Source organism: Diabrotica undecimpunctata, chromosome 3, assembly GCF_040954645.1.
Source record: "Diabrotica undecimpunctata isolate CICGRU chromosome 3, icDiaUnde3, whole genome shotgun sequence".
In the NCBI taxonomy this organism is placed as follows: domain Eukaryota; kingdom Metazoa; phylum Arthropoda; class Insecta; order Coleoptera; family Chrysomelidae; genus Diabrotica; species Diabrotica undecimpunctata.
This window is the reverse complement of record NC_092805.1, coordinates 21,926,289-21,938,842: the sequence shown is the minus strand read 5'-3', so window position 1 is coordinate 21,938,842 and position 12,554 is coordinate 21,926,289. Positions and strand designations below refer to the sequence as shown.

Genomic DNA, 12,554 nt, shown 5'->3' with positions numbered 1-12,554 from the left:
ATTAAGGTTTTTTTTAAAGAAATGTGTAGATATATACTTAGATTTTAATTTTGTGTCTATATAGAGTTAAAAAGATATACAGCCAGAAGGGTCCTTTTTTTTCACTATGGTGCAGTGTGAGGGTTCATAAATTTCTTAATTTAAGGATTTGAAATTGTTCACTAAACGAATTATTATGATATAAAAGGTGAAGTGTGCATGTAGACTCTGTTTTTTGTTGTTGAAAGCTCTTTTGTGTTCTGGTATACATTTGTTTAAGGTTCTACCGGTTTAACAGATGTAATATTGCAAGTTGGGTTTTTGATTAAGTTTGTTATACCCCACTGTATAAATGTTTTTTATGTTGGCTCTGGTGCTTATTATATTTGCTTAAGTAATTGTTTGTTCTGAAAGCTGGTGTTATTCCTCTCTGTTTCTGGTTTTTTAGTTCTGTTGTTATCATGCCTATAGATGTAATTATTGTTTCAATTCGTTGATGGTTTTATTACTTACATATCAAAGTCTTTCTTTCAGGCACTATATAGCTTTCCTTATTTAGATGATAATTGTGTGTAATGTTTAATCTAATTGTCAACTATCTAATATGTTGTTTCCAAGTAAGTGAAAATTTACTATATATTTACTGGCGATTTAAAATGCTTTAAAATAAACAAATGCCAGGCCGAAGTCTGCAAAAGGATATTGATCGCCTCTAAGTGGAGCACACAAAATGGTATTTGGATGCGTCAAAATGTCATAGTTTTCATTTGCACCTTCCTCATCCCCCAATAATATTCGAATATAGTAAATACAATTTAACCATATATTCTACTTTTGAAACCAAGGATCTAGGTGTGAACCTTGACTCTAACTATAAATCACACATTTCCACAACAATACAGAAATCTATGAAGCTACTTGGATTTGTGAAGAGAACCATCAAAGATTTTTCTTACATCTCTGCTATTTGATCTCCTTCTCCATGGTTAGATCCCTTTTCATTTACTGGTCTACAGTTTTGTCCCCCTATTACATTGCATCTAAACTGAAACTTAAGACTGTCCAATTTTCTGTCATGCCATTGTATGGATGCATGTATACTGTGAATATGTTGCATTAGAATGTATACTGAACTTCTCTTGAGGTATATAGAAATCAAAGAGACTTAATAGTTCTATTTAAAATTATCAACAGCCTGTGCACCTGCTTCAAACTTCTCTCCAAAATATTTGTTTATTATTCTCCAATATTGCAACTAGGTATGTGCAGACTTTTTATATTCTTTTCATAGATTCAATTACTCTTATAACAGCTTTACTCCCAGAACTCTTCTATTAGCTAACTCTTCAAAGAAGCTCCAAATTTTTAATCTATCAGTTTTCCCCTTCAAAAGTGATAATTCTGATCCAACTTTGTAATACTTTCGACTTCAGCTTTTGTATTGTGTTTAGTGTTACATTATCTGCATGCATTAGATAACTTAATACCATTATACCTTGTGACTTTTTCTGAATTGATTTGTTATCTTATTTTGTGACTGTATATGTTATTTTTTTTTGTAATCATACTATTCATATATTCTTCTTCCAAATCAGTTTATTGTATTAACTACATTTATAGCACTGTAAATAAAACTTGTAAAATGTTGTAAATAAAATGATATATTTTTAGTAGCTTTTGTTTTATTAAAATTAACTATTTTACAGAGGAAAGTGTGTTTATAAGCCAAATAAGAAAAGTTTGTAAATATAACATAAATATTAATGAACCAAAATATATACAAGTATCATCATTCTATTTGCCTTTTCGCCACATTAATAGATGTTCCACTTTTTATCTAAAGGAATTGTAGGGTATTGAATTGAAATGGGTATAACTCCTAAATTTCCTAGTTGCTGAGTAATTACCTAAAATATTTATATGTAGTTTTCAAAGAACTAATAATCTTTATTAAAACCTACTTCATCACATTCCCTACTCATGCGAAAATGCTTTACAAAAAGATCTCCCATATATTATTGGTGAATGGTTTCCTCATAAAAATTTTGATTAGGAGGCACTTGAGCTCTCTCAACATTATTTAGCTCCAATTCTTCATTTTGTGTCAACTGATCCACAACATTTCCAATTAGCTGGATATTATTTTCCTCGTCCGCAAGTTCTTCCACTAATACTCTAATTATGTCATTCCTTTCTATATTCCTATTATATGAATGTGACGTAAAGTTAAATAATATTTAAAAGTCAAGCTAAATTGGCAATCTACTGACAAACATAAACAAAGAACAAAAATATTTAATTTTTAAAATGACAAATTATTTGACATTGACAGATAAGGTAGCGGTAGCGGAATCCAGCAGGTTTTGACTTATGACATTTGGTCCAGCGCTAACCGATGGATTCGGAAGTAGCGGAGCGGTAGCTGCTCCGTCTGCTGAACGCGCCCAATGACGTAAAATATAGACAAGGAAAGAGAGTAAAATATTTGTCTAATCTTCTTTTTGATGGTTGGTTTTTTGGTAAATTAGATTTCCCGTAGATCAACAGTCATCCTCTAATAGAAAGCTGTTCATTTTAATCACTTTGGCTACTCAATATACAAATACAACCACAAGTGACAGACTCAAAATCGTTACGATCCAAACTTCTGGTTTCATTGAATTTGTCTATAGTAATAAAACTCTATGATCTCATTTTATATAGAATTATTATTTTTTTAAATAATTCTTGGATATTTAATACATAAAATCTCAAATTCCGCTTATTTAGCGTTGAATGTACCATTAAAACACTATCTCAGACAAAATATTAGTGAGTAGTTTGAGAAAGATCTTAAATTTTCTTGCACTTTATTCTTGCAATTTATAAGTAGTTAAAATCGTTCAAGTCAGTTATAATATCAAATTTATTAGACTAGACTTTAGGCTGGGACTGAACCAGTAATATATATTCTTTATCTATGGACTGAACAAGGAACAAATTGAAAAATGCCATAAAATAAATTGGTCTCCTAATCAACAAAGATAAAACAAAATATATGTTTAGAAGAACAGAACGACGACAAATAATAAGACAGAATGTGACAGTGACAATGGATACAACAAGGATATAACTTTTGAAAGCCTTTATCAGTTAAATCAGCGATAATATTTTATTTTAAAATGTATTATTCCATATTATATCGCAAGGATCTATCATGGTTGCAGAATTTTGTTTTACTTTACACATATAATATAATATATTATTATATCGATGGTTCCACAGAATACTAATAATTAGGCAACCAATTATATATGCTACCTGTTGTGACATCTATGTATGTAGGGGGTAGTGTTTAAAATTTGGAAATTAACCTAGAAGTAGAAATAGAAATGTAACCAACAATACAAAATTAATTAATAAAACTAGAGAGTTGTGACTGAGTTCAGTCAATAGAGTATACACCAGAAATTAGTTTCCAATATGGTCGTCAATTACAGTCTCTGTAGTAAATGCTTATCTATATTTTTAGCCTCTATAATTTTCCCCTTCAAATAGAGTCGAATCCGTATCTGTTTTATGAAAGAAATCCTTACCCCTACTCACAGAGGTTTTATGTAGAGGTTATATTTGCCGAAAAAAAAACAAGATGTAAAAAATATTAGCTCCGTTTATTAACATTTATCTACAATTTAAAAAACAACGTTCAAAAATATAATACTATACAAAATATTTTTACAAATACAAAAACAAATTTTTAAAAAAGTTCTGTAATCTTATCCTTCTGTAATAACACTTTAGCGAGTTGAGCTTCACTTCCTAAAAACAAATTTCTTTTTTCGAGGTCCTTTTCTTCGTGATATTTAATTTTAAGGTTCATTTCCGTTGCTCTCATACAATGTAGCTTTTCGTGAAATTTAACGAACATCTCAAAAACGTTTCCAATATTTTTATGATCTTCGTCAAGAATCTTTGTAATATCGTTGTCGATTCTTATTAATGGGATGATATGTTGATGCTTTTTCCTGGCTAAAAATAAAAAAAGAAACTAGATAATACATTTCATAACCTTTATGTCAACTTGATGAAATAATTTTTTATATAAAATTGTTATAAAAATTGAGTGTCTTCCTTCTGCAGCAGATATTATCAAAGGTGATCTTCCTCGACCATATGACGGTTGTTCCGAATTAGTAATACAATTTTCGGTACGTCTGGGAACTGGGAAGAGTCAACCGCAACATAGAACAACAATGAGAACCAAAAATACAGCTTTCTGATCGTATATTAAAACTGTTACGGATCGGATAGGCAAAATCATATCCCAAAGACCGGCCAAGGATTGAAGAGAACTGTAAAATCAGATAATTTTCAGCATTCCTGTGGTTATGATTCAGTGTCTTTTGTAAAACAAAACGTAGTGGAAATACTCATATGACACCTATGACAATACGCATCGTACAAAATAGTCTGTAGCTGTGTACTCCATAACATCGAGTCGACAAGCGTGGACCCTTCTACGCAAACTTGGAGACAACAAAAAACCTGAATGTCAAACAACTGCTATAACCCACAATTCAGTAGCTTTACGCATTGCCTTAATATCTAGGCAACAAATAGATCGCAAACACGCGACCATGTTTAAGAAAGAACTGAAGTGCCTCAAAACAAAACCATGTGACGAAATACTGCTCACTGCAAAACAATACTACTATAATGAAGAATATAGTAAAGTAGGCCAAAACTACAAAAAGTTGAATTTTTCAAATTAAAAATTTTAAAATATTTCTAAGTAAATACTTTATACATAACACTTACCAAATACGTAATCTTTGCCATAGAAAGATATGTATTTATACTCCTCCCGATCAAAATGCCCAGATATTTTGTTAACATCGAAGGTAGAAATTTGTGACACCCTTGGATTGTACTGTCGGAACGGTACAGGGCTGAATATTTGAAAACCTTGAATTGTATTCATTCTAACCTAAAAAGGAACATAAGTTTTATTTTCCATCATTAACATATTTTAAAACTAGTTATACTCAGTCAAAAGTGATTAGTAAATTTAATAATTAATTTTGTGCTATGTTGGACAAATTTTGATTTCGGAGTATCAAAATACCCCCCAAACACCAGGGACACCATCCGTCAAGGATTTATTCCACATATAATGTATATAGGGCTTTTCGATCTGTCAAATATTTGTCCCTGTTTTTAACATAAGAGGAATTGTAAATTTTTAGTATCCACAAAAATTCCTTTTGTGTAAACCAGCAAGTGTATGTATGTTTCTTAGTAGCCTTAGATACCCAGGGTTGCCACATCTCTACCATCAAGATCTGTGTTATAGTGACTTGGATGGACAATAGTGCACGGCATTCCAAAGACTTTATTATCGAGTAAGTACTATTTTAATTATAGGATCTGGTTTTATGTTATTTACATGGATAAATTTTTCGTACCTTTGGATAGCGCTTTGAACCGTTAGTGTGAGATATTTCTATTTTTCTATTTTGTATCCAGCACCATATGGTCTCTCTCTCTCTCTCTCTCTCTCTCTCTCTTTCTCTCTCTCTCTCTCTCTTTCTCTCTTGTGTTGGTTCAATACCAGTGCTGTAAGTTTTTCAGCCAAGAAGTTCTGAGATTACATGGAAGTCTTTTACTATCAATTATTATATTATGTCTAATAAGCTGAAGCACTGGATATTTTGTAAATAGTTAGCTTAGTATATTTAAGGGAACAAGCAAAGGGATCACCTCTCTACTCATTCTCATGAGTCAAGAGTCACTAATTTCCGAGTCCAATTCTGGACCCTATCTTTTTGTCCATTTGATTCTCACGAGTTGGGACAAGATATTGTCAGGCAGGACAGTACGCCCAGATATTTGAAGGTTGATGTTTGTGGTATAAATTGTAAATTCAGTTGTTTTCAGTTTTATACCACAACCATCCATCCCTAATTTTTTACTTAATTTGACCAGAAATTAGTTACAAAGATAATGCGGAACAAATTCTGCAGAGCAAAATTAACTCTACTGTTCCAAATTCAACTAGTATTCTCTGTTTTTTTGTGAAGCCAAAATTCTGTACACCAGTTGGGAAGGATGTAAACGCTTCTTTAAACTTTTGATCTGTGATGTGAGCGATCAAATCCATATCACCTGTGTCAGATTTTTTAATAAAATTTTTCTATTGCCTAAACCACAATTTCTTATAGCTTTCTCCATTCCTGTTTTGAAAAAAAACACGTTAAAATCTCCTTGTCATAACCTCAAACGTGTCACAAAAACTTGTTTTTCACTCTAAAGGCTACTTTACTTATTGTCACTTTTACAAGTTTCATTATTTTTGTCAGAGATGTTAAATTAATTCATGGCTTCATATATGAAAACATATAAATCATGGAAAAGTCACACAGAAATTAGAAGCAGATAACATCTGGATGAAGAATGTAAATGAGGGTAGAAATTTATGATAACGTAAAACAGTTTCATTTGACGGAACACAAAGTGATCGCTAACGTTATAGGGAGCTGATAAAACAATTTGGATTAGATCACTGTACCATGTCAATCAATCTTTAATACTTACCCTATTCAAAAAGTCTACAGTAACGTTAGAATACACATCTAAAACGAGTGTTAAACTGTCTAGACCAATTTTCTTTAAAGCCAAATCCACTACAGCAAAATTTAAAGCTTTATATTCTTCTATATACAACGGATTTGGAGCTTCTGGTAGTCTTATAGATAACCATGCAATTTTGACATCGTCGTTCTTATATTTTGTTAGAGATGACGTAACAAAACTTTTCAAGTCTACATATGGATCCGTATTTCCTTTGCTATCACTGTTGTATTGGTAAAACAATACTAATAACAAAAAAGTTTTTTCTTTCCTGTCCATGATGGTTGCAGAATAGCTTTTTAAAAATTCCATTGCCATTGCTGTTTCTGTGTCTTCAACGGGAAGGACAATATGAACTCTTGAATTTTCAGTGACATAGGGGACTGAAATTAATTCGATGTTTCCAAGAGGTTTGCTAACCTCGAACCTAGAATAAATAAAAGAAATGAATGGGGCCATATTAAACAAAAAAGATCATACTGCGTATCAAAAAAACGATAATAAAAATTCTTTTAGGAGAAATAAGTCAATCAATAGCAGCTGCAAACTAAAATTAGTTACGATGTATAACAGTGTTACAAATTCATCACCATCCAGTTCCACTTCCACTTCTGAATATAGGCCTCCTGCTTCTAGCTTTCACCTCATCTATTCTGCGAAGCTCTTATCCAGTTTTTGTTAAGATTGTTCAAGTCGTCCATCTATTGTGTAATGAGCTGTCCCACATCTTTCTTGTCCTGCCGTAGTCTCCTAGTTTCATAAGCATTTTCACTCCTGCTCTTAGTCCACTTTAATAACCTTTCAGTCCATGCATAGTTCTTTATTCTCGCTATGTGCCCATACCACCTTTATTTCTGTCTTGCAAACCTCTCTATGATGTCATTCACCTTAGTTATTTTTTTTTGCACGTGTAACTCTCAATTCTCTTCAATTAAAAAAAAAAATTTCTCAGTGTTCCATATGAAGCCATATTATGTATTTACATTTTATTAACAAATTAGCACAAATATAGTTTTTGTCAAATAATGATGTGTCCTTACTCCCTCTTAACCACTTAACATTGAATAAAAGCAGAACCTTCTTTTAAGAAGTGCCTTTTCTCCACCATTAATCATCGTCATCGGTGGTATTACAGCCCTAGCACCACCGTTGTTCATCGCCAACTTTGTCCACACCTTCCCTTCATCTCATTTTTGGTCTACCTCTACTCCTATTGCCTACTGGTGCTGTTAATAGGGTTCGTATGGGTGGGTAATTTTTATTTGATCTCGACACATGTCCAGCCCATCTAACCCTACCTATTTTTGAAGACAAGCAGGGGATCTGCATCTGTTTTGGAGATGCTCCATGTTTCTCCATCATTATTACATAGAAATCCTGCCTCAGACACTATTACAATACCTCATTCATTATCTCAAACCACAGATAGATAATCTGAGAATCCATCGAGATCACAAAAGTGTCTATATGTCTCAAAAAAAGAAATCAAGGCACTCCATTACCTCCAAAAAGGAACCACCTCCTGAATCACCAAAAAGCTCATACACTACTAGCCACATTACTATGCCGAGGCATAGCTTTTACACTGCATTTGTTATCAGAATGCAGCACAGCCTCAGCAGATTCTCAAGTATAGTGCTGCAGGGTGAACTCAAAAAGGTGAAACTTCTGACTAATTCACACTTGATTTTAAAAAGCTTTTAAGAAAGCTTTTGAAAGTTCAAAGTGTAATTAGTAAGCTTGATATTAGTTTCATATACCAGCAGTTGTTTCCCCAGTAGGTACATTTCGTTTTGATGTGTATGTTTCATGAACAAGAAAATTGAGGTTTTTTTTATAAAAATACAAAAGTAAAAGTATGTTTTTTTGAAAATATGTACCTTTTTATTACTTCCTTTCCATTACTTGAGTCCTTAAATTTTAAATCAACTGTATAATCCATTCCCCTACTTAAATCAAATATTTTGTAACCATTAACAAGATCTACATATTCCAAAAGATTTGAATAGTTGTTGGCAGTTTTTAGTTTGATTTCTTCAATAATGTTCTAAAACAAAAAATTAGATTAGTTTTTTGTATATATGAATTTTTTTACTAACAAAGAATATTTGTTTGTTATTGTTATTAAAAATCGACCAAAATATGACCATGAGAAGAATAATTATGTAATATATGGAATACCTCCTTCTACTTCTATCCAATTCTTTGTGTATTATCTAGTCACCATGAAATGTGTCCACAATTGGTGAACCACTAGTTCAATAGTTTACTTGATCACTAATTTTAGGATCTAAGCTCCAATTTTATCAACTGTATTTCTCAAAAACATCATTTAACCTCTTATTTTAATATGTATAAAACAGGTACAAAATAGAATACTTAAACTTATAATCATATTTACCTTTAGATCCACTAACTCCTCACTAGTATGTTTCCTTAATATTGTAAAATCGTCTGAGAAAAATACATGAGATTGATTAAAATAGCAATTTCTTGGCAAATCAAAACGAGTAGCTGCTTTTGCTCCTTGTCTTTGCCCTGGTGGCCATGTATCAATTAGAGGTTCTGATATCCGTTTAATTTCTTTATTTATCTTTGTTAACCTTTGCTGAAAATAAAATATTTTGCGTAACTCAGCATGACAAAATTATAGAAAAAAAATACAAGAATGGATTTTATTCTTCATTTTAAAATCAGGTTTTTGAATTTGAAAACTTTCAGTGAATGAATGGATTTTATTTTGAGTGATACCTTGCTACAATACCTATAGACAGCCCAGATGATGTCACCTGCGTCAAATAGATTACTGTTTGCCTGATTTATCTCAAATTTTATTACTTAGCTGTAAAAGACTAGTTCCTATCATCTATAATTTAGTTATTAAGCAGTATTTGTAGTGTTGTTCTAAATAATAAAGAAATAATCCATTAATAATATACTTATTATGTCATATATGTCGATAGATAAAAGAGACACAAAATTTTTTATTGGCATATAAAAAGAAACCGTCGGAACTAGTTTGTTATTCAGATTCAGATTGGGCATCAAATAAAATTGATAGAAAAAGTATTACAGGTTGTATTGTATTTCATTGTTTCAATCCAGTTTCATGGTTGTCCCAGAAACAAACCTGTGTTGCTCTTTCAATTGCAGAAACTGAATACATAGCTGCGGCTACATCAGCTCAAGAACTGATTTACTTAAAAGGTATTTCATCTGATTTTAATGTACAGGGTAAATCAAAACTTTTAATTGGTAATTTGAGTACAATAGCAATGTGTCAGTCTTTTGAAAATTCTAAATGTGCCAAGCACATTGACATTAAGGAGCATTATATAAAAGATTTAGTTTCAAAACGATTGATATGTATTGATTACATTTGCTCTGAAATTAATCTTGCAGATATATTGACAAAGCCTTTATCAAAAGAAAAATTTTTGATTGTTTAGGTTTAATCGATTTTTCCTCCTATGTAATGTATTGAAGTTCAAATCGAGGAGGAGTGTTAAGAATAGGTTGGTACAATAGTGTAGGTTGGCTACAGTGTACTTATGACTCATGTCAAAGTTAACGACTAATAATAAAAATTGTAAGCAAGACAAGATGGTTGTAATATGTTGTTCTAAATAATAAAGAAATAATTAATTAATATTATACTTATTTTGTCATTTATAAACTAAATATTGAAAAATTACACTATCCTAAATTTGGCTTACATCCTACCCTTGGTGTTTCCACTTTAAAAGAAGTACCAAAAAATAGTTTAAAAAAGTGTGCATACTTTTCACTTGACCTGGTTTAAAACTGCACACAACTGAAAATTTTCAGCAAGAACTGAGCCTTTTACACTTTAGTCTAAAATATTACTTACTCTAAGAAAATAAGCATTCAATAAATAAAAGTCTTCTTTTTGTAGAACTGGATATACGGTAATAGCTTTATTAAATTCTGCCTTTTCTGATAAATCTTTCAAGTAAGGAGCCAATTCAAATTGCTTGATCCTAAAAGAGTGAATACTTTCCATTTGAATGTTCTGTTGGCAGTAAATTCCTAGACTGTGGAAGGCACATCTTCCAATGTTTTCACTAGGATCCTCTGAAACGGCATTCATGATACACCAATCCAGGTGGTTTCGCATGGCTTTTAGAACAGAATTGCTTAAAATTATACCTGCATCTGAAACAAAAGACTTGACATTAACTAACGAGGTATAAGAGAACATTGGATTATTCACACCAGAGAAGAATATATTTAAATATCTACACTTCTGAGAGTGAAAAGTAAAGCTAAAAAAGTAATATTATACAAATAAATAAAAATGCAGATAATACTGTACTTATAAGTGAAATTTCATACAGTAGATTATGTTTGCAGTCAATTTTTATCTGTTTTTTCTATATTATTCTGTCTATAGGCTGAGGTTTTACTGTGACTAATCTATCTTCATTATTTCTTTCAATAATTCAATTTGATCCACCCTTTTCTCCCTGAAGCTCTTTCTGACATCCTAAAAGGGTTTTTTGTAACTTTCCTAACCTAATGATCATATATGCTAATTGATCTTTATTCATTACTATAACATGGTAATAGCACAGTATATTGCTAAAAAATTCTTTTAGCATTAAACTGTGGCAATGGCCTCACTTTAATGATGTTACTGTATTATACTGTAAAACCCCCTCTATTTTATTTTACTTTTCATTTCAAATACCTTTTTGTCTCCTATGATTATCTTTATCTCCACCTTCCTATTTATGTATATTACAGTTTTCATTATTATTATTTTTAGAAATAGAGATTCAACTTACAGATACTTATCTTGCTTCAACTACTATTGTTTTCACAATCTTTAAAGACTTTCTGTAAAGGTCTGAATGTACAGTGTATCTTTATTTATCACATATTCATTTAATTACTTTATATTTCAATATTATAGTACATATTTCATAGCATATCTCTGCTAGATTACTTAATTGACAGTGGATTTCTTACACTATTATGTCTTCGTTTTGTGATAAGAGCTATTTGTGATAATAGCTCTAGAGCTATTCTTCCTTTTGGACAAGGTTTCCCTCCACTTAACACATTTCTCTGGATATCTAAGAAAAATATGTAGAAATTGTTCCTGTGGGGAAAATACCGATTGTGAATTTTGTGAGAGAGAAAATATACCTACCTAAATTACAATAGCTTCCATCTTTCACAGTTGACCCTAAGTAAACATCCATGCTAACACTAATTTTTTTGATAATATCCTTAAGTTCATAAGCATTGATGAAAGTGAAATCATTAGCAAAGAAAAAATAGTCATAATTTTGTCCAAATGTGTCAGCTACATACTTAATAACTTGAAAAGGTCTGAATTTATGCCTAGCATCTGTAAATCCTACTAAACCAGTTAAATTGTGTTTGGTCTTCAGTTTGTATTGAGCAGTTATAAAAAATTTGATTCTATCCACCAAATGACCAATTGTTCTATTAATATGAATAGCTTGAGTATTTATTTTTTCCTCTGAGGTAAATATACCAACAAACAGTTTCTCCCTTATTCCCAATTCTGTTGAATAGTATCTAGGTCTTACTAATTTGGGTTTATCTGGATTAGGACTTGTTTTTTTGGGTGGTTTAACTTCCAACTTATTAACGGACGAGTTTATAATTTCTTGGGCCGTTTCATCTTTCATTAAGGGTTGTTTGGAACAAGTTAATTCTACACTATTAGATATTATAGTTGAAATATAGAGTCCGATTATAATGCCCAAAAATAGATAAACATTTTCGGAGAAACACTTTTTGATTCCTTTATGCATGATTCTAGTCAAATTCTAACGTTTACATCGTTTTATGATTAAATACCTAAAATAAAATTAAGAATAAATAATAAAATAAACAAATAAGTTCTTCTTCTTTTAGAGTTGTTAATATTTCAACTAATGTAGCATAGGAAGTTGAATTAAGAAATAGTG

At 31.2% G+C, this 12,554-nt stretch overlaps 1 protein-coding gene across 1 annotated transcript; it reads right to left on the bottom strand.

The window, feature by feature from the left end:
* Window positions 1-3,610: 3,610 nt before the first annotated feature.
* Chpf (Chondroitin polymerizing factor) lies at window positions 3,611-12,511 on the bottom strand. The gene is made up of 7 exons (XM_072525506.1): window positions 11,765-12,511; window positions 10,460-10,764; window positions 8,990-9,196; window positions 8,469-8,635; window positions 6,553-7,015; window positions 4,777-4,945; window positions 3,611-3,987 (listed from the first exon to the last, which is right to left on the bottom strand). The coding sequence occupies exons 1-7, from the start codon at window positions 12,396-12,398 to the stop codon at window positions 3,716-3,718; spliced, it is 2,217 nt and encodes a 738-aa protein (XP_072381607.1). The 5' UTR covers window positions 12,399-12,511; the 3' UTR covers window positions 3,611-3,715.
* Window positions 12,512-12,554: the final 43 nt, after the last annotated feature.

Bases quoted from the DNA above. Each gene is read 5' to 3' on its own strand.
- Chpf (XM_072525506.1), bottom strand. From the start codon at position 12,398: ATGCATAAAGGAATCAAAAAGTGTTTCTCCGAAAATGTTTATCTATTT. The intron at 8,636-8,989 runs GTAAATATGATT...TTTTTGTTTTAG, and splicing joins AGGAGTTAGTGGATCTAAAG to AACATTATTGAAGAAATCAA. The intron at 3,988-4,776 runs GTAAGTGTTATG...TTTTATTTTTAG, and splicing joins TGGCAAAGATTACGTATTTG to CCAGGAAAAAGCATCAACAT.